General features: G+C 36.7%; 1 protein-coding gene across 3 annotated transcripts in view; it reads right to left on the bottom strand.

Annotated features, from left to right (window-relative positions):
- ATP2B1 (ATPase plasma membrane Ca2+ transporting 1) overlaps nucleotides 1–23,249 on the bottom strand; it is a 66,757-nt gene that overhangs the window by 20,841 nt on the left and 22,667 nt on the right. For all 3 annotated transcript variants that reach the window (XM_067312745.1, XM_067312752.1, XM_067312760.1), the window contains exons 2-10: nucleotides 14,946–15,355; nucleotides 9,924–10,121; nucleotides 8,807–9,061; nucleotides 8,598–8,723; nucleotides 8,078–8,221; nucleotides 5,064–5,102; nucleotides 4,529–4,690; nucleotides 2,646–2,860; nucleotides 1,051–1,293 (exon numbers count right to left, since the gene is read on the bottom strand). In XM_067312745.1, coding sequence (XP_067168846.1) covers nucleotides 1,051–1,293; nucleotides 2,646–2,860; nucleotides 4,529–4,690; nucleotides 5,064–5,102; nucleotides 8,078–8,221; nucleotides 8,598–8,723; nucleotides 8,807–9,061; nucleotides 9,924–10,121; nucleotides 14,946–15,150 — 1,587 coding nt within the window. In that variant the 5' untranslated portion in view covers nucleotides 15,151–15,355. The remainder of the gene's footprint in view (nucleotides 1–1,050; nucleotides 1,294–2,645; nucleotides 2,861–4,528; nucleotides 4,691–5,063; nucleotides 5,103–8,077; nucleotides 8,222–8,597; nucleotides 8,724–8,806; nucleotides 9,062–9,923; nucleotides 10,122–14,945; nucleotides 15,356–23,249) is intronic.

Here is a 23,249-nt window from a genome sequence, read left to right as displayed (position 1 = left end):
GATTAAAATTGTAATAGTAGGGGACCCGGTCAGTTTGTATGCAGCTATGTTTTTTCTTTATAAGAGGCTGTTTTGAAAGGATAGCATGTGAGAAACTTCAGTCCAACTCATTAGTATTTCAGTCTAGTTTGAGAAATAGGTACTTGTGATCTTTATGTGCCCTCTCAACTACAGCTGTCTTGACAAAATTCTTGCAGAGATACCATCTTTTCTGGTTGAAGAAAAGCAGCTTTCAGACTGCTGTTTTTACTGCTATTCCTGTAGAAAGCGTTCACAGAAGAAGGCTCTACTGACTCTTGAAGTGTTTTTTTGTTTTTTTTTTTTAGAAAAAGAAAGCTAAAACCTAATTATTTTTACTGCCTTAAACAATTCAAGTTATGCAACATCTTGGAATAGCAAGGAAACTATGTTTCGAGTTGCAGAAAATATGATACACGCAAAAGGGAAATTAAGGTGTTGTTCATAAATCAGCCAAAGGGATTAGCGAAGAGCCAAATACAGCATTAAGGAGGCCAGTATTTATAATACATAACACAGTACATTCTATTTATTTCAAAATATTTTGGAAGGCTCAGTAAGTTATGAGCAAATGTGTTAGAATTCTATAATCTACAGACTCATGGAAATATTATCTGGAATAAAAATCCAAAGTCACTATCTGCACTTGCAGTTTCTCATTACATTCTAGGCAACATTACACTACTCTCACAATTCTACATTGAAGCAGCACCCAAACTGAACTAAGACGCTGACCAAGTAGCCCCTCCCTATAAAACAAATTTAGACACAACTATGAATTTACCTTTTTATAAGAAAGTTAAGCTTCCTGAGATCATCTTTGAATCACCAAATCAAAACAATTATATATAAGCCAATTTTAAGTTTAGTTCCAAATAAACTGTTGAGTAATTTGCAGCAGATGCAAAAAGTCTTGCACAGCTTTTTGCCACACACAAACTTAGCAACTGCCTATCATGTGACCACCAGACAATTTGGATATTTTGAGGAACATATTTAGATGCCTTCATTAAAATGAGGAAATCCACTTACCAGAATTTTGGAAGTATAAGCACAGTTAACAGAAATTCCAGTCACGAGATAAGCCATAGTTTTCTCTGGAATAGCTTCTGGTTCTGGAATTTTTTTATAATGTTTCTCATTGATGTAGGCTTGGACCACTGTCATTCTGTTCATGGTCAATGTTCCAGTTTTATCTGAGCAAATAGCTGTTGCATTACCCATTGTTTCACATGCATCCAGATGTCTCACCAAGTTATTATCTTTCATCATTTTCTAAAAAGATAAAAGGTCAACAACCAGTCGTGACTTAGTTCATGTTTCAGAAATTCTCGTTTAGGGCGTCAAGTTTTAGACTGCAGTTTCAGCATACACATAGCGTTTAAGTTATCTAGCATCTTACAGAGTAAAAATTTGTACCCTATTCTGTAAGGATTTCTCCAAGTCTATCATGTCACAAGAACCTGCATTTTGAACAAAGTCCCCAGATACAGTCTTAATCTCCCACATCTGCATGTCAATCAAACTGAAACTATTAATTTACTCAGACTATTATGAGGAAGTAGTTTCTGATATTCTGTAGAAGTGGAGCGGAGGCACAGATTGAGCTTTACCAGATACAATGTTAAAACATCTCTAACAAGTGAGATGGAACTCACTTGAATGGCAAAAATTCCATTTGTTGTCTGAAGTCCATTGTTCTTTCCTCTTACAAGAAAAGGCCAAATAAGCTATACCACAGACTTACTAGAGCATCACATGATATATATTTCAAAGATGCTACAGTCAGACTTAACATCAAATACAAACTGGAGTCCTAGTATTTCTGCTAGGAGAGTGAACAGTACACAAGTTTCACAAGTCTAACATTGCTTTAAAGTCTTTACCTAGCAGGTCTGGGTAGCATTTTACCCTTGAAGTGGCAGAGTAAATTCAAATACTACAATAGGAAGGCTACTACAAGTTAGTACTGTAAGTTGGTAAAGTTTTAAAACAGAGCATACACAGCCATTGTCTATATAATGACATTTTCAAAACAGTTTCAGGATGCTGAAGCAGGAAGAAGTGTTAGATGACAAAGAACATGAGTTTAAAAAGCATGCTATATAATGAATACCATGCTATGTTCTGCAAAATTCAGAAACAGAATAAGAAGTCATTCCCAGTCTTCAAGGAGTAATAATCTAAAAACTTTTTCAGTAATTGCTTGTTTAACATATTAGTTAGGTGAAAGTTAAGTTTTACAGAAGTTTGTATTATTTACAAACTCTAATACATCAATTTATTATAAGCAAATGCTAGGCTAATGTTAACATCATAACATTGTATCAGAGGACTAAACAGACCTCACACCCCGTAAGAAAACATGAATCCAAATGGCAAAACACCATCATCTTTAGTTGGTGACAATAGGCTGTCACTGCTTACTGTTTAGGTTAGTGTGAATTCTGAGATTAAGAAAAATACTGTGGTGGATTTCTTGTGCAGTTAAGTGAAGAAAGGAAAGCGAGCCTCCCTCAGTCTCTTAGAAACATGCTGCTTCTGATGCAGCACGTTTCAACCGAGAGTTTAGGGCTGATGAATTCACCTACCTACTTTTAAAGTCTGTTCCCCCTCTGCCCACTTACCTTAACAGAGTAAGCCAGGGATATAGTGACTGCAAGTGGAAGACCTTCTGGTACTGCCACCACCAAGACCGTAACTCCAATAATGAAAAACTTCACAAAGTACTGAATATAAATTGGTGTACATTCAGCAAGCCATGGTCGCTTCTGAACCCAGAAGGTATCAATCACAAAATATAGCACAAGGATAATGACTGTGATTGCGGACATCAATAAACCTTATCAAAAAGAGAATAAACCATTTTCAGATGTCATCTTAAACATTTGTCAATACAGACTCTGCATAAGTCAAGTACAAAGACTTCTGCCTTTATGGAATTTAGTTTACAGTTAAAGTTTTTAGACAGGCAGGTCAGGAAGCATAGGGGTAGTGCAGAGCAGTTCTGACTTCCAATTTGACTATTTTCCTCATGCAGTTTTTTACCAAAAAAAAAAAAATTGTTTTGCTTTCACTTAGTTGAAAAGTTTAGATCTAATTGTGAACAGGAAAGATTAGTATCTAAGTATCTATGATTAAGCAGAATGATAACGAATTCAACAGGTCTTCAGTGATGATACTGGTGTGTTACTCAGAAAGCTGATAACAGTTCATACCCCACTTCCTGGGGAGGGTCGGATATTAAGTATGGAAGGTAAGTACAGTGTTCAATAAAATGGAAATAACTGGAGAGGGTAAATTGGAGAAACTACTGTTAGCAAGCTGGGTGGCACACTTAAGACAGCACAGGAAAGCAATGAAGGAAAACAGGCTTGGCTGCAAATAGAGGAACAGGAATCACTGAGGTGTTAGTTCTTCACAGAAAAATACTTCAGTAAGGAACAACCCAAAGAAGCAGGACAGAAAAATGCATGCATAAAGTTGATGATTAACATTAAGAGTGTGTAGGAAATTAGAAGAGGTCAAAAGGTACAAAAAGAACAGCAAGGGTTCTTACTTATGAGAGACATGAAAAAAACTTGAGAACAACACTACTGAAGATAATTTACATTAAACATATCATGGAGGTTTTATTCAGTATTTGTTAGTACAAGTTTCTCAGTGAAAAAGAACAATGAGATACATAACTATAAAGTGCTAAAGCTAGAAGTTTTATTGCTTTGTCCTCAACTCCATAACTGTCTTACAACACATATGCTGAAGCCGGCCCTTTTTAAGCTGGAGATTGTTCACAAGACCTCCAGAGGTCCCTTCTAATATGAATCTTTCAACAATTCTACATGCAGCAAAATAAAGCCTGAAATACTGGAATTAAACCTCTGCATGCTAGGCAATATAGCCTAGAATTTAGTCTCAGGGATTCCTGAGCACTGAGCTACATTGCTGTCTTAGTTTATCTTCAATAAGCAACAGTTTATCAAATATTTTGACAGATAGCTGAAAAATTAGCTGATAGAGAAAGTAACAGAAATGAAAAAATAGGAAAGTCAGTAAAACTGTTATTACTGGTGGGGCATATGTTAAGTTAAAAATCCTAAGCCTCTGGAAGTGTCAGAGAGAACCTGACTGTCTCTACTACTTTTTCCACATACCTGACTAAGTCAATTTATAGTTCTCTAGGTGAATCATTAAGTGCCATACCTTTCTAAAGATCACACTGGGCAACTGTTATGAAAGTATGAAGTTGGAATGTTCTGTCCTAGAAGCTGAGACTCTAAACTGCGAGTTTATTTAAATCAAGAAGAAAAAAAACAAACAAACCATAATGCAGTCTGACAAACCATCAGCACACTTCGTGCATGAAGCATAATTGCATACCTTGCTACTTTGCACTTAAAATGGTCAAACTGGTCCAGGCTAGCTACTGAAGTTATCCTCTTATGAGCTATTTAAGTTCCAACTTTATTCAAGCATAACATCAAATAAAGACAGTAGTGTTAAATCATACCTGCTTTGCCAATCTGAACTGCTAGCTTTGTAAGTTTGCCTTGGAGAACGGATTTTTCTTTCTTTGGCAAATTTGCTCTCTTCTTGTCTTTCTCATCTCCATCTCCACCATCTTCACTCTTCAATGGTTGCATTTCCATGGCTGCACCATCCTGAGCTTTAGCTAGAAGTAGTGAGCAAATAAAGTTTAGCCATTCTGAAATACCTGAAGTCAATGGTACTTACAAAGCTCAATAATCCCAGTCTCCACTAAACATCAGTATTTTGGTACCTTCTATCCAGTGATGCCCTAACATCTTTGAATATTTAAACAAGATAGCTTCAAAATCACTGCTAACTGTTACTTCCACAGTATCCATTTGGAGACTCTCATGTTCATTTAAGCAATTGTTTTATTCAGATTCACTTATGCTATCATTAGCATAAACATTTTGGACTTAACTACTGAGTATGTATTTTCATATGAAGTATGTATTTATTATATACACTCTCAGAAAATAAGGACTTTAAGAAAGGAGCACAGAAACTGCATTTACCTTTATTACGGTTCTCAACAGCTCCATCTTGCTTTTTACCTGTCAGGGAGGGGAGAGGGGAACAAGTTATATTTTAAGTCAGTCATGCAAAGTCTATTTCTATGTTTAGGCTTATGAAAATAAAAAATAATAATAATATAAAAAATAAAAAAGCACTAAAGCAACTGCATTTAAAAAATAGATATCTGAAACACTGGAGACAGAAGACTGACATAACTGAGACTTCAAATATAAGTCAACAATACTATACAGTACATTTGGCAGCAAGCAGCAGCTCACATCAGTTCTTTGGACTTCAGTTTTCCCTTACAAGACTTCCTGCAGTATTATATTATTATAGTTAAGTTTGCACAGACGACTGATACAGACATTCATAAGCGAATAGGTAGAAATACAGCAGAAGGCTTGGCCTGGCCAGACTGCTGCCCTATTGAAATATGTTTGGTGGGAAGGTGATTGCAGAGGGTAGCAATTTACCTCTGAGGGAAACGTTTAAAAGGCTTGCCTAAGCTCTTTTTCTAGAAAAGGAATTTGCTATGTTAAAGTGATTCTGGTGGCCTCAGTCTCACTCTTTGTTCTTCCAACTCTTGACAAATTTATCTGACTACTACTATAATTAACTGTAAGATCTCATTTCCGGAAGCACTACTCTTGTACAACACTGCAGAAGCTACTGCAGTATAAAATATTTATAAATCCACACCAAAGCTTAATGGAGGCAGAGCACTGGATTACTGGATCTATGCTAACCCGATTTACACAAGCATGAAGATAATCTGTTGGCAATATACCAATGTTAGAGCACTAACGGAAGAGTTCAAGTTCATAATAAAATATCGCTCCTACCTCTGTTCAGAAATGGAGTTCAGCAAGAGATCATAAAGAAGGACATTAGAATAATGAATATTGATTCATGAATAAAGTATTAAATCTAACTAGAAGAACTATGCATCATATGTGTAGTTTATGGGGGTCACTACCTTTTTTGCTTGGGTTTTTAGGTTAACAGGTTTTAGATATTACCCCATCTACAGAAAAAGTGTCAGCTCTTCTCATAACTAGAGAAAGCCAAGGTTACAGTAACTACTTGAAATGAAAACAGGAAACTGAGGAACTTGAACAAAACCCACAGTTTGCAGCCTCACTAGCAAGTATCTGACATATGTAATTCTGATGTATTACTCGCTGATAAGCAATGACATCAATTATGTCCTCTGTGTAATTTCTACACATAAGAGACTCCCTCCAGCATCCTCAGAATAGCTGAGGAGAAAAACATGTTTGTCTTCTCCAGAAGGTGTCACTTCACTCAGTTTAAGACCTCATTGTTATCTGTTAACTTAGTATTTGTTCTCTCCCAGTTCTTTTGTCTTTCCTAACATTCCTAACAAAATTCTATACTTGAGATACTCCTAACTCCCTGTATCTCTGTAGGCTTTCACTCTGAACCAAGTCAGATACAGACAACTAAAAATAGCCACTTTAATCTCCTTAACATTCACAGAGAAGTCAATTTAGTTTAAGATTCTCCTTGGTAAAATTCAGGTTCTCATGCTTCCAGCTTAAGCAAAAGAGGAAGCTATCCATCTCAGGAGACAAACAAGTATTCAGGCCCTAGAACACACCAAAGCACTATCTTCCAAAAAGATTTCTTCTTATAGAATAATATATAGTGGCAGAATACGAGAGCTATGATCTTTCCCATATCTCCTGCAGCAGCTGGTGTATTGCTTGCTTCCTTTTCCTTCCTCTGTAAGAGAAAAAGGAAACTATTCTATACAAATCCTGCAGTGCTGCAATTCAACTTTTACTCCTCATTATACCACTTGAGCTTGAAACTCTAACTATAAACTGGAAGTAAATTTCAAGAAGGGCTAAAGATTTAAGTATTTATGGATTAGGCCAACCAGACAGAAGCACAGTTCAATCCTAGGTCCTGCACAGAGCACACATTTCAACAACCTTTTCCTTAACTTGAAGACCACTGTGATTCCTAAACACATTTCTGTATGGCTTTACATTACTGTTTCTGTTACTCTAACAAAGGAGTATATTTTTCTGGCAAGGGTCCTTGTAGGCTCAGTCTCATCCAGTAGACCTCACAACAGTTTCTACAAGAATTTTGCTGTGATGAAGCTCTGTCCTGACCATGCCTTGTAAGAGCTAGCATCAAAGCATTACTAGTTAACTTTACTAAGCTCTGATTCTTATACAGATAGGATAAAAGCTATGGCCTAGAAAAGTGATCTTTTAATACTGATTATTGATCAAGCCCCTCAAAGTAAGGAAGATATCCCATTTTGCACTTCACAGAAAGGCTCTAAGATGCTCTGTGGTATAAGCTTCTCTCTTTTGGGAGGCTGGGGTGGAGGGGAAATTTAGAGAAAAAGGTCACTAGGTTTCTGTCTTACATAAATCTGAGCATTCAAAGTTTCAACTCTGGAAGAAAAGTGTTGGCAGGAAAGGACTGTCTACTCACCTTTCACCAAAGTAGGTCATATTTATGTTTAAGTTATACACAAACTCAGCACTATGTTATCAATGATTCAAGCTGTTCCCCTTCAAGTGGCACATTTGCCATAAAAGAACTCACTATACAGGACATTTCCCATCTGTTAAAAGCAGAACTAGATACTCATTAGCTTCAATTGTTGCTAATAAACTGTTTGCCATAAACAAGTGTTTGCTATGAAACATGAATGCATATAGAAGTTGCACAAGATAGCAGCGTAACAATTTACATGCCATAAGGCTGGTTAGGAGTTACAATTTTTCAACCTATAATTGATCGAATGATAACTGAAGTTTAATTAGAAATCCATATAACAACAGTTATTAACAGTAGCGTACACTTTCAGGTCACTGGATCATTCATCTGTGAAATATACAGAAAGCATGAGGTATTAAGAAGTTTACCGGGAACTTTTCTGGCTCCAAATAACTAAAACAGTTTTGCATCCAGTAATATTCAGTTCACCCCTCCCTTCCCAGCCCTTTAAGATTATGATACCTACTTTTCTTGTCCTTCTTCTCTTTTTCCTTCTCCTTCTCCTCTTCATCTCCTCCAGCCCCAAGTAAAGTAAAGATGATTCCAGTCTGAGAGTTCACACCTACAGCAGTAACTACCATTCTTCCAGAGCCTTCCATCACATGTGTACCTGAAAGATTGCATCAGGTTTTCCACTGAAACTTCAACAGTTGTACTGCAGAGTATAAAGTAAATAGTTTTTTTAATACAAAGTTTGAGAACCTATAAGACCATGCATAAATTACTGCATTTTCCAAGAGATTTAACTGCCAAAATTATCTGGAAAATAAATAGAGAAAAAGGCAACTGTACAAGCAAGAATTTTTGTGAGTTTTAAGAGTCAGGTCACTTTGATGGAGTTTTGCACTTCTTGTGCTATGGTTTCTGGATACTTCTAGGAGTCACCATAGATAAGGTCCAGGTTGCTAGATTTTAACCTCAAAACTTTAAATAACCAGTCCCCCAAAACTTATCACTTTCTTCAAGAATTTTCAAATGTCACACACCTGAAAGCAGCATAGGATCTCTGTCCAGAGATTTCTTAACATGGTCAGATTCTCCAGTCAGTGAGCTTTCATCAATTTTGAGGTCGTTTCCTTGAATGAGTACACCATCAGCTGGTAAGAGATCACCTAAAACAGATCATTAGGGATGTTGACTTCAGTTCCTTACTGAAAAAAAAAAGTTTAACTGTTTAACTTAAAAATATATTTACCATATTTCACTTGTGCAATATCTCCAACGATTATGTCAGCTACTGGTATTTGGATGACTTGGCCACCTCTGATGACTGTGAATTTCTGTTCTTGTTCAATTCGGCTCTGCAATCCCCGAAATTGTTTCTCTTTACTCCAGTCATTGAAAGCTGTTACTAATACCACACAAACTACAGATAGGAGGATTGCTGCTCCTTCAATCCAGCCTGTTTCCCCTTCCTCTTCCTCTTCACCAACATTCACTGATCCGCATACTGTAGAACACAGATTTTAAATGCAAGTTAACATAAACAGTTACTTCATAAAACAAAAAAGTTAGCCAAAGAAAAGAACATATTACTAGCTAGCCTTCTTTACAACTGTAGATTTAATTTCAGGGGTAATACATCACAAAGCTAGAGAACCTGAAAGTTAGAGGTGCATGAAGTTATATCACCTAGAATTTATACCCCTGCTTGTCTGAACACAAAGGAAGCTGATACAGGAAGCTACCCAGTCCTTATTATCTTGTTAAATGATGGCATAAGAAGGCCAGACTAGAAAACTAGTTATCCACCTTCTGTTTTGTGAACATTTCCTACCTCACTTTTATCTTAATAAGCCAGATCTTATTGCAAAAGTTCAGTTCAACAAAGGCCAGATCCCTCCATCTTTTGTTTAGAACTACAAATAAGCTTTCATTTTTTAAACTGGAAAGTTATCAATGTCAAAGTCTAAGTCAAGGAAAATTTAAGATATGCTGACTCTCCACAGAAAGCACATGACAAATTATAAATTGCTTAAATATATTTGAGGCAAAGCTAACAAAACACTTGCACAGAAACATGACTGGATTCAAGACAATCTACTGTTTTTGCTGCTTTTACTTCACTAAATACTTCACTAAGCACTTTGTATTTATTATTTTTGTTATCAACAGCCTGGAAAATGACCTGGGAAAACTCATGTTGCCATTTTAAGGCAAATTAGAGTTTTAGTAGTATTCTCTCAATAAGGAATAATAAGCTGCTTTTTCAGACTTGCTACCCCCATCAGATTTACAGGATAGCTGTGCTGGACCAGGAAAATTAGTAACATAATATAGGTAGATACCAACTTTTTAAAACATTTACTTACATGCTTCATTCCCTCCTGGAGGCTGGTAAAAAGAAAGGCCCAAGGATACTATGGCTGCAATTTCTAATATAATTAGTGTAACATCCTGTAGTGCTTCCCATACTAATTGAAGAAATGTTTTTGGCTTTTTAGGAGGTATAAAGTTCTTCCCAAACACTGCTTCTCTCCTTTCTATATCTGCTGGATTTCCACTTAAACCTATTTAATAAGAAGACAAAGTTAGTGATGCTTATTTGCCTTTCACCTTCACATTAGAAGTGATTAAGATCACCCATTCATGAAGGGGAATCAAGTGCTACTCTGTACATACTCGTATGTATTACATACTCATATATAATACTGAAAAACTATACATTAAACACAATTATGTAAGTATCACCCTTAATCAGTTCCACTACAGCAAATAACTACATTTAATAAATCACACTTTGCCAATGTAAACTAAGCTGAAAGTCTACCTACTTGCACTTAGTATGACATAGCAAGAGAGTACTAGCAACAGGCATACCTCAGTACAAAGTAAACAGTTTGAAAGACAAGATTATTAGTAGAGTTGCTACTGTAAAGACTGAGTAGCATCACAGTTTTAACAAGATCACAGCCTGAGAAGCCAACTCTGGTTCCCACCGTAGGGATTCTGTATTCAGAGATAGCATCCTAGGATTCTACAATTAATCTAACATTTATCATAAGTCTGGTGAAGTCATCCAGGCATCATGTGGTGACAGGAAGCCATGTAATGGTGCTGCCACATCCTTCTACCTGGACAGCAGCTGCTTGTTGTTCTGAAGCTTGAGTCTCTTCATACCTTCTCTCATATAAAAAGAAAGCCCATACATGGCACTTTCCAGTGGATCCCTTATGGTTTGTCACCTAAACTTTGTACCAATCTTCTTACTTGGCATATTTCTTTAAGAATCCTTTTCACTGCCTCAACTCCAGGACCATGCTTGAGGGACACTAGCAGTTAAGAGTCAGAGGCCTTCACTAGAAGGCATGACACACTTCAAGAGTTAACTAAGTCCTTAAAGATAAAGGAGTACCAAGCATATTTAGTACAACACCATTCACTCAATGTCTGCCATATATACCTCCTGTTTATTTCTTCAGCAGTTTCCACCTATCTAACACTATTTTGTACTTATCAACCAACTCCTTTCTGAAGGCAAAGTGGCCACAATTCTAGCTATATACCAACCAGAGTTCTAGATACTTCAACCCTCTTGTCCCACAAAGGTTATGATCAGTATCTGTTTAAAGATAACAGTTTTCCTAATCACAATTTTTCAACATTTAACCCAATCACTTAGTTACATCAAGGCCTTATAAACATACTAGGTAATTAAGAATACTGACAATTGCAACTGGTTTTCATAGCGAAAGAGTGGTATTTCTTAATGGACACATCTTTGACAGACATGTCCTTAAAGCATCACATGATATAACAAGACACTTTTCAAAGCCTACTGAAGCATGAAGCTCAGTTTTAAATGCTAAAAACTGCTAAATAATTGTTTAACTGAAAAGCAAAATGTGTAGATTATTTCAACATCAAAAAGAAATAAACATACTCAGCATATATGTTAGATTTGTTCTAGCATTCTTAGATTCACAACTCTAGAGGTTTAATACAAAGGAGCACTTTTACTGTTTAGCTATAACAATACACTTCTCGCTTGAAGTCTAAGCTTTGAGATGCTTACTGTTTCTCTCAAACTCAAAAAAGGAACACAGCGAGACCATTTTCAGAATTAAGTCGTATTAGAGGATCTAGACAAACTCAGGACAGGTTGGCCATCCCAAAAGGCCACAATATATTGCTATTTTGTATCAGAAGCCAGTTATCTCATCCTTCCTAAATGGCAGAGTTCAGAAGATTAGTTGCATAATGCCTGCGACACCATTTTCTTCCTTTCTTCACAGGGTACCAGGAAGAAGTATACAGCAAAGGCTTCTGAAGAATGAAAAGCATTTTCTAACAAACCTAAAGTCAAAGTATTACCAGCACCACTTGAAAGATTAGTAAATAAGCCTAGCAAAGACAAAAAAGCATTTGAATTTTTAGTATTTACAATAAGCAATTGTGTACAATTACTGAGCTTGCTACATCTACCACATGGCAAGTAATTCAACCGTTCATAACGGACAGGCCTGAGGTCTAACTACTGCATTATATTGTTCATTATGTATTTTAATGAGGGTCATTTATGTGATTTGGCTTTAAGATGGAAAAATACTGAGGAAGTGACTAGTTCATGCTTTGTCTAAAAATTATTTATTGGAAATCTAGAAGTAGATACTACTATAGAATCAAGATGATGTAGATCTGTGGAAACACTGATGTTTTGGTGGTCCATCTCCCCAGAATATAGTGGGGATTTTACTACTTTTGGTATTTGTGGAACAACTGCATTCGTACACATTTGTATATGCATACATTTGTACACATAAAGGACATGACAAACGTTAAATACTAAGCAGTAAAGTCTGCTCAGAGTGTCTTTTCTAGTAGCACTGGTAAAGGATAATTCCCATTTTTCATTTCAAGTCAGGTAGATTTGATCCACCTTTTGGCTGAAAACATGTTGCCTTACACTGTCAATAGCTTCAAAGCAAGAAATCACACAAGGTGTTCTCATCCACTGTATGGTATTTCAGAGCTATCTGTATTTTTTCTATGAAGCCACTAGCAGTTATGCAAGTCAGCATATTGTGTCATACAGATAGCTTCCGAGTAGGAAGCCACGTAGTAAGTCTTTGCAGATTTATACACAAGTTTCGACAAAACTAGAGCTTCTATGATACTGAGCCGTTTACATAGCCTTGCATAGATTTTCTCCACTGGAAATCTCTCCATTTATATTCTTACAACTTGAATTTGACAATAAAGAGTGCTAGTATTACTCTTGCAAAGACTCTACACTGTAATATCTCCAAGAGAATTCATAGCAACTTATCTTATAAAGGAAAAGTTGTTTCTCTAAAAATTCCTGTCATGATTTAGAACCAAAACACCACCTTTGCAGAAGACGCACACTATTTTCTGTAACCCATCTTTCTTAACCTTTTAGAGCTAATTACCAAGTTTAACTGCTGAGTCTGTCACATTTATGAGCTACTTTTGCACTTCAAAATTATGCCCTTTTATCAAGTTTGTCATTGCACTGTCCTGTGATCATCAGTTAAATACATGTAAACGTCAAATCCTTCTTAAAAGGAAAGGCTCTGATCACAATTTTCAGTACAGTAGAACAATCGCTACAGCTCAAGCCCTGCTTCAGAAACAGGTCATCTAGCTATTCTAGTTTCAGTACATTCACACTCATGATTCATTTTAACAACCATGTTAGCAGATGAGAAAGAATGTGAATTCTGCATTTTCCTAGGTATTTTGTGCCCGGTGCATCAAGGCCACCTACAATCATGCATTCATCTACTTGCAGTAATAGTAGTCCTTGAACAGACGCCTTGCAGACTACTGTAAAACAGGATTTAACCCTTGCTTCAGTTTCTGTTTGTAGAAAACTACAGCTCTTTCCATCACCAAAATTTTGCACTACTCATGTTTTAAATTTTCTTCAGACTAGCTCTGGTCTAGTCCCACGCACTGAACACTCACTGGCAGGTCACTCTTAATAGCTGATCTCCTAGAGAAATCCTTCTGTTCAGTAAGAGGAATCCAGTTCACATGCTGACACCATTTCATGATGCGAACATCAGAAGGGACATCAGGAGTTTGGCTTCAAAAGCAACCTGAGACAAAATGTAGATGCACCCAAAGGTACCTTAAGGCATTAGCAGGCTGTTCTCGATGCAAGGAGACAAACCTTTCTGTAGCATTTAAGACTAGAAAGCAATAGTTTTCCAGGATTAAGAGAGCAGGTGCTTCACTGCCAGCAACATTAAGCTGCATTGGATAACAGTTACATGAGCACTTAAACACTGAGACACCACAATTTGCCAAAATCTTGATTTCGGATCTTCGGAATTACTAGCAACAGCATGACTTACCATTAAACTTGAGTTATTAATGTTACATAACCATATGCAAGAAAGATTTGTACAGGATACTAACTATAGCTCAAATAGCATAAGTGACATGACTTGAATATATTTCTTTTCTGATAGCCTTCAGCTTTCATTTCAGCTGGAGCAGAACAATGTAAGATAAGCAGATCTTGAAGAAAAGTGCTGGAAAGGTCTTAGTGAGGAGACTAAATTTTATTTTATTATTATTATTTTTTAACCTTAACATTTACACAGTCTATCTTGAAGCAACAATTCTAGAGAGGAGGAGCATCAGATATGCTCAGTGGTATTCAGTGAAGTGTGACTGAAATGGCAAAGACTTCTTTAAACAAGATGCTTTTTCAAGAGAATAAAGTTTGTGTGGTCACTTTGCATACTTCTTACCAAAAAGTCACAGTACCTCTTAGTGCTTAAAGCTGTATCAAGTAGTTATTTTATGTAAAGTGAAACCTACAGAAATACTGTGTATTTAAAAGCTGGATCCCATTATTAAGAATTTGATACAGTAAGGCTAGAAAACAGATGTCTCCAATTTTAAAACTGCTGTATTAAGGAATGCAAGAACAACACACAAATATCAAAAAGCCCTGCATAAAACTATTAAAACCCTGTGTTCTATGATAGCATGATCTGAATTAAGAACTACAGGTCACATGAGCGGATCACAAGACTTACATGCTCAGACTATGTTAAACATTGCCATGTTGCATTGCTACTTCAGATCTGAATCCCCCCATCAAAAAAGTTTCTTCCAAAGTGCGACTTTGCCACTAATGCAAAATGGCACATGCAGTTAGACCAGTTGAAAACCCTTGCTCATTTACTACATATTGAACTATCATACTGCCTTAGAGGAGTAAGAAGCAGTATTTTATTATAAAATTAAATAACTTAAATACCTTTATAAACCTTATTACATAAAAAGAATTAGTTTGCTTGACTCAAGGTTTTTGAAATCGAGTTTCTTCAACAACAGCCTGAAAATTGACTTACCTTCATTTGGGGAAGTTTTCAATCTTGTACAGATACCATGTACATCTCCGTAACATTCTTGTATTTTATGCAGTGCATCTGTAGCTCGAAGTTCCATAAGAGAACGGAGCTCTGAAAGAGTGACTCCAAAATCTCCATGATTAGCTTCTTTTACAGCATTTTTTACACCACTATATGCAACCGAGTTGTTTGCCATATCACCCATGATGCGTGCAGTCTTTAGTGTAGAAAGTTTCCAGTAAGGAATAAGATTTCAATTTAAAATATTTCCAGAAGGAAAATAAATCCTTTGGGTATGAAGACAGTCAGGAGAGCAGACACATCACCCAAGTAAAAGACCCCTTCTGGAGAGGTATCTTTGATGTTGTCCCATGGCGAGTTCTGTTCCCAAGCCAAATGGCATGTACAGTCTAGGAAAATAAATAAATACATATTCAGTTACACAGCAGCTACACTGAAATATATTTTAATACAATCCTATGCTTTGTATTGAAGTTACAGAACAAATTTCTGCTTAAGGACAAGCTCTTCATATTTCCTATAATATTTTTAGTAGGCATTCAGCTGGCAGAGTGACAAGGTATGAAACTGATATTTGTAGTCTCAAAATCTACTGCATTATCATACTTTCTTAAATCATTAAGTTCTTATAACAGCTGTTGCCTCTAAGTCTTGAATTTTGCTTGGGACATCCATATGGTTCATCATCAACAGGAAACCTTTAAGAGCACCAGGAAGTAAACCAGTCTCAAAGGAAAATGGAGTTTGGAACATTCAGCACCAATGGATGTCACACGGGGCATGGATACGCTCAAGTTACAAGCCTCAACTTATCACCAAAGCACCAGGAAACCATCATCATAGACTTCAAGCTAAGCAAGCTTTTGTGCATTCCCATGAACTCAAATTGTGTAAACCTCAAAAATAACAGTTTCAACACTAGACTAACCCACACATGAAGTACTTTTGTAGCACACAGAATGTATCTCGATGCAGACCTAAGTTTTAATGCACTTTCATGACCAAACTTTCATGACATCTATAGCCCCCTCCATCCTATTTCATCACAGCTCAGGCCTCACACATCATCTGCATTTTTTCCTTTGAACAGAGCAAAAAAAATGCACAATACCACCTTCCTACAGAAGTGATAGGGAGACTACGATCAGGCCTTCCATCTGATTGTGAGAAATCTGTAGCTGAGAAATTAGCATCTACCCACAGGTTTCTCAGCCTGAACAGGCACTTAACATTTAACTTATGCTCAGCTGACATATCTTGTATGAACACATGCATCTACATGACAGAACAGTGAACACATACTTTACATGTCTGTACATAGATCTGTTGTGCACAGGACATGCCAGAGTGACCTGTAGATCAGCTTTACTAACATAACATGGCAGGATGAGCACAAATAATCATATATGTCCCCATGAGACATCATGGCTGCCAGCCTCAGATGAACAATAAGTTGGACACTTCCAGGTCAACAAGACCTTTAGGTGTCGTATGTCCGTTTTCCTAGAACCAAGAAAATCAGGCCTCATAAGAAACACATTTCAAAAATTAATGGAGCTCATCTAGAAACAAGAGTCAAACAAAGAAAAGACTATCAGCTATTGCCTTGTCAGGTCAGAAGACTGTTTGGCTAAACCACTGTGTCTACATAGAGGTCTTGGCACAAGCACTCAACTACCAAAACTTTAAAGACCGTTTCCAGGAAAGTCTCAGTCCTCTGCTCATCTCTTCTGAAAACAATTAAGTTATAGATTATTTATCATTTTAAGCACAGAGTCACAGTATGGAGTTTGCACTGAAGAATGTTGAAAGACACTGGAGTGACTGTTCCCACTTCCAGCAGTTGTACAACCCTATCGCTGCAAGATTCTGTTAAGAGCACTGTTTGTGGCTGTTTTCTAGAGAGATACAAAACACATAAAGCAATATTCATATAGTATGTTGAAAGTTTTATGCATAACAGCAAAAGAGTAACTAACTATAAATTCAGTTTAAACCTCCATGACTTTCTCCACAGTAACTGGACACAGCAAAATGGATTACAATATAATGATGGTGTTAACCTGCATGCTAAAGGGGCATTGTTTTGATCAACACACATTCTTCATAGTTCTCTAAACTGACTATAACATGCTCTGCCAAAGTACGCTTTAAGTGAAGAAACTCACGCAAACCATTTTTGAAAGACTGTTCTTTAAAACCACACCACATCTTCATCTAATGCCCGAAAGCTGGAGGCTGTTGGCCAGCCAGTAGCCTAGGAGACTTTATCAACTAGCATCTGATCATGAGCTGTGGCAGTATAAGCAGCAGCAGATCAGGCAAATTAAGTTGGTATAGCTATGAAGAAGCTGCAGCAGCTGCTAATGAGGCAAGAACAGACCAAGCAGAATGCCCCACAACTAATTACATCAAGCTTACCTCAATTATGATTAATGTTGACTAGACTTAAGAAAAGCTCAATCAAGCCTCTAACAGGAACTCTGCACTCTTGATGCCCAAATATACCCAAATCCAAGAATAGACATAAAGTTAGTAAAAAGTACAGCTCTAGTCACTGAAATGCTTTGAGACTTACTACTAAGCCATGGCAAGACTTGATATGGCTTTCATATACAAGTTACCACAAGAGTGATAACACTGCTTAATTAGTAGTTCATACTGTGCTTTGCATTCCAATCCTATCGTTCTTACGCATCTAGATTTACTTGTGTTAAGACTTAATAGTCCAGTGACCAGCTATTACTAATACTTTATATGAAAGGGGTTCTCAAACATTCTGAAGTACCTCAGTGGTGTCATAACTCACCAACATATCTCCTTAGGGTTCACAAATTCAATAACATTGCATTAATACAACAAAATCAGTGCAGTTCTGCAGATCAGCTGTAATAGTGTTGTAGACTACTCTGCATATCCATCTAAAAAATTCAGAGGAACAGTGGAAAGACTCTTCAAATTTTGGATAATGAGCAGTTTTGCTCCAAATCCTGCATACTTTGTTAAACATGGCAATTTTTATACCAAATCAGATCAGAAAGGATCTGCTCTGGGAGCCCATCTCTACCTGGCAACAATAATGTCTACCTCAACAGACAATACAAAAGCCTTTCAGCACACAGGTACAGGATGGACCAATCTTAACCTAGTTTCTTTGCTGATCCTTATAGAGGAATTTCACTCCAAACTTCTTTAAGTAATATCCTCAACTCAGGCTGATGTCAAACCTTGCAAAATTCAATTGCTTCCTGTTACAGCAAGTTCCAACAGTCCACTTCTGTAAGAAGGTGGCAATGCATAATGAAATTAAAAGCAGTGAAATTCAACCATCAAAAAAGAAAGTATATTTTTAAGCCACATAAGATCTTACAGTAATTATATTTATCACTTCAACTAGCACAAGATTTTATTTGTTTTGATCAGTGTTCCTTTCTGAAGTCAATTTTTCAATAGCGATTTGAGATAGGTTATTTGAGTAACATGAACTCTGAAGCATTATCAGTGGTGGCCACTCCAGCCTTCCCTAAATCTATTTGCATCTTATTACTCACTAATTTTAATAGTGGCACTTTCAACTGTTCTCTAACATGGTTTAATAACTGAAAGCAATTCACTTCAAACTTCCAGTCTGCTAACATCCCAAATTTTAAATTCAGGTAACAGTTACCCTACCTGGAAGTCAATAAGTACCATTACTGAAGTTCTGTTTTTTAAAGTTTAATTCAAAGCTGTAGTAGTATCCAGCTCAAAACAAGTGAACTTAAGATGATTAAGAGGGAGAAGTAGGTCTTATTAGGCACACCAACTTCTAAATAATCCTATGTTTACATATCATTAAAACTCTCAGTAACTTTATTTAAAGCTATCAACTGTCATACTCAAGTGAATAAAAACCTGTATTGATGAGACACCTTATGGAAATAGTACACATCCTTCTAGGCGGAAGGATTCAGATACTTGTGCAATTACCTCTGGAAAGACTCTGCTCTTCTATGACTGTAACAGTTTGACTGCTATGACTGATGCAATTTGACCATGGCTGCAGATGAAGAGTACTGCACCTTAGATTGGTTACCCAAATCAAATTAATATTTATTACTGAGTAAGTGAGCTTTGTCACCAGATGAAGATAGTAATTCAAGATTGTAATCCATGAAACAAGATTTAGATAATATTTGCCAGTGCTAAAAATTCCAAAATCTCATGAACCTTCACAGTTGGCTCAGAAAAATACTAAACTCAAAATAGAAACTTACATGTAGTTTACATTACATGTAGAAGTTTACATTACACTAAAGCATGAAAAGACTACAGACTTAAAACTCATTTTAGTGCCACCAGGCCATACTGCGTCAACCAATCTAGAAGAAGCGATAAACATGTTTCTTGAAGTGTTCTTGTAACAACACTCTAAACAGTTGATGGTTATGAAAAAAGTCGTGTTACTTTTCCTTTCCCTGAAAAAGCTACGATTGAGACAGCCCTGAAAGTTAAGCATGCTTCAAAAAGGACTTCAGAAATAATCCCTCATAGGCAGAAGTATTTAGTAAGAGTAAATGTTTTATTTGTAAGGAAGCTATAATGTGTTCTACATTTGTAAAATTTAAGGCCAGCTTGAAGTAATAGTTTGCTGCATCAGCACGCTGACAATCAAATGCAAGTAGGAAAGTTCACAAATGGCACATTTACTATTGCACAGATGAACAGGATCTAGTATACCAACAGAACCCTTATCCAAGTCTTTCCTATTGCTTAATTTGCATTTCATACGTGCTTCATAGAGGACATCAGTCTACAGGAAATGTATTTTAATATTCAAAAAAATTAAATCTTTAGACACTCCAGCCAACTCATTTGCCTTCAAAAGTCAAAGCTCCAACAATTACCTATTCTGCACAATTCAGTTTAACTTATACATCCACTTGTACTCTGTGCATTCAAATTTTAGGCACTGCCTAGTACTCCTCTATGCAAAGCATATGACCTTCAACAACACACTAAAGCTGGTTGCTGTAATATAGGAAAAGATTCACAAAGTGATTATCTCTGGAAAGCCTTTGTTTAAGCTAATTAGTTCAACGGAGATCGAACAGATCTACATATGAACAGGTTGCAGTGGCAAGAACTGTCTCTGTATGTTTCAGTTCTCATTCCATATTAATTTATTTTAAAGTTTTAAAATAATATCTTTAAAACATTCTGAAAAATATAATATGCTTTTGCTTACATTAGGTTGAAATCCACAGTACAATATATGTTCCATAGCTTCAAACCATCACATGACATGGTGTGGTAAGACTTCCACAGTGCACATATCTTAGGAAAAGAATCAAAGCTGCTTGTAATGCTATTACTTGATAAGGAAAGTAATTTGAACTAAGAAATGCACTTGAACATGCTGAAAAAAGGTCTTCTGAGGTCTTCCACTCTGGAAAGTAAGTTTTATCTTACTTTTTAGAGACAGACCCTCATACCTACTTGGAAGAGTACAGAAACTCACCAACTATTTCACAGAAAATACAAATGAATGCTAACAAAACAGAAGGTTCACACAGAACAGAGTATGCATTTAGAGGTCATTATCCTATATGTTAAAATGTGCCTAACTGAACAATTAGTGGAGTTGTATCATTTCAGCAGCATGCTACTGCTGTTTTAGTGTAGGCATCTCTTTTGAAAGAGGCTGGCTTATGAAGAGACAGTGGGATGAACAGGTGAACAGAGATTGAACAGCTAAGAGGGGAATGTTTAATCATGAAAGATGCTTAGAAACAGAAATAGTTTTTAGTTCATCATCTTGAGCCTCAAACGTGCCCAAGAGTGTTGCATTGACAAGTTTTCTTTATTACAATTTCTGGGTTCTAAAAGGTAAGTTAATAGAAGATCACAAGTTTTGTTGAGTTTTCAAAGAGAAATTTGATTTCATTGTGAAGCTTAATCTTTTATGAGGCAGATGTAACTGACATAAAAACTGGCTGTTATTCCAAGACTCTGCAGTTGGATGTATACACCGGTATTTACATTTACCAAACTTATCTAAAGGATTGCTGATGCCTAGCATGACTGCCGCTTTTGTAATAGTGATTTTATCCAGTACTAGTGTCTTCTCTTTAAGACCCCAAACTATTTCTTATTGAAATGATGGCTAACAAATTAAGACTTCTGTAGTCTGAAGTTCATTCACTAGTACGAATTAACAATGTTCTTGCACAAGACTTCCCCTTCGTTCCCTTCCTATTTTGGTAGTAGTAAGGAAAAGTCTTAAAGTTGAGTCGTTTGGCAATTAGTAGAAACAATTCTGGATCAATTTACCATACACAGTCATCTGAGAAGTTCTCCTTTGCCTTAATGAGAGGTCATGCAAGGCATGAAGAACACTACCACCTCATGAAGCAGCTCGTTCTGCAGCCTCTGCAGGAACCCAGCAAACGATCAGGCACTGTTTTATACCATCAATCAACAGAGCAGGCCTTATATTCCTGTGCATATTCCAAGTCATGGCATTTCCATACTCATGAAGCAAAACAAATTCAGACCAAAATGACAGCTGGATTAAAAAGAGATTGGAAAGTACCATATAGGACAGTCTTTCTGAACAGAAAAGCTATTTTCTCAAAAGCTTAAACTAATCATGAGCTTTCTGAATTTAAGGTATTTTGACTTGCATATGAGAGAACTAAATAGATGCAAGAAAAGACTGACCAAACAAGCAGCGCTTCACAGAAATATACAAACACTCTTCAAGGAGCAAACTGTAAGACATACTGGAAAGCCCTAGAGAATAAACTCCATGCTATCACCAGCTTGTCAAATTGCATTTAAAATATTAGCATTTAAAATATTAGGCTTTCATATCTTCATATTTCACATTTTAAGGCTGAATTCTCTACAAGAACCCCAATACTTCTTTTCCAGCGGTAACACTTCAAGTCACCAATACATGCAGAAGAGAGTTAAGTGTTTACTACTTAAATGTTTTTCTGAAAACAGAAGTTAATCACTTCAAATAATCATTAACAGAGTGATGTCTTGAAGGGTTTACTACAGTCTACAGTTTTGACCAACGTTCAAATAGCTTTTTTCCTTTTCCACCCACAGGCCCTGAAGCTTCCTTCTCAGCATTTCCTCTTACTAATATCATGTACTGTTTGCTCTGCAATGACATTGAATGAACTATTGTCAAATTTAGCCTTTTTGTTGGAGTGCTTATAATACCAAGTAATTCCAAGTTCACAGAATCACAGAATGGTTGAGGTTGGAAGGGACCTCTGGAGATCATCTAGTCCAACCCCCCTGCTCAAGCAGGGTCACCTAGAGCACGTTGCACAGGATCACATCCAGGCGACTTTTGAATATCTCCAGAGAAGGAGACTCCACAACCTCTCTGGGCAACCTCTTCCAGTGCTCTGTCACCCTCACAGTGAAAAAGTTTTTCCTCATGTTCAGATGGAACTGCCTGTGTTTCAGTTTGTGCCCCTTGCCTCGCGTCCTGTTGCTGGGCACCACTGAAGAGAGTCTGGTCCCATCCTCTTGACACCCTCCCTTCAGATACTTGTACACGTTGATAAGATCTCTTCTCAGCCTTCTCTTCTCTAGGCTCTAGTTAAGACTATAATCCCAGAAAAAAAAAGTTCTAACTTCCAGATATAACTCTGTCCCAGTAGGCATTATTTCCTTCAGGTACCTAACATGCATTACTACATGCGTCACACTTCTCAGGTAACTTGCGATGAAGGAAACTGCCAAAATTTGGACTAAGGCAGCTGATGACTGAAGACAAGCCTTGAATATCACAAAATTCCATTCACTGGTGTTTTAAAACAGGAGAAAAAAAATGTTTGCCTAAAGCTCAATATTTTACTTGACTTCAGATCCATTGAGTCTTAAAAATAAATGATTGAGAATTTTATTAAGTTCTTTTAACCCTGCACAGTTTAGCCTAAAAATATTTGTTCAGGATAATTATGTTGCAGTATATGTTCTATTACCTGGTCTGTCATCTTAATAACTTAATACATAGCCCTAAAACTAGACGCTCTTTGTACAATAGTCATCCATTGACAAATATTCACATTAAGTTCATGAACAACTTATCATGCATTTCTCATCAGTATTTATCAAAACTTTGTTTTGTAATTTTAGCCACCATTAAGTTGGATGAATTATGGTAGCATAATACATACCACTTAAGTAATCCATCATTTGACTAGAGTTCGCTTGAGTTCCCAAATTGCAAGATGCATTGTAGTCACAAAACCTGTCATGTATGCATTAAATGAGGCA

The sequence above is a fragment of the Apteryx mantelli genome, chromosome 1 (assembly GCF_036417845.1).
Source record: "Apteryx mantelli isolate bAptMan1 chromosome 1, bAptMan1.hap1, whole genome shotgun sequence".
Classification (NCBI taxonomy): Eukaryota; Metazoa; Chordata; class Aves; order Apterygiformes; family Apterygidae; genus Apteryx; species Apteryx mantelli.
The sequence above is the reverse complement of the archived record's forward strand: the minus strand, read 5'-3'. Positions and strand labels throughout refer to the sequence as shown.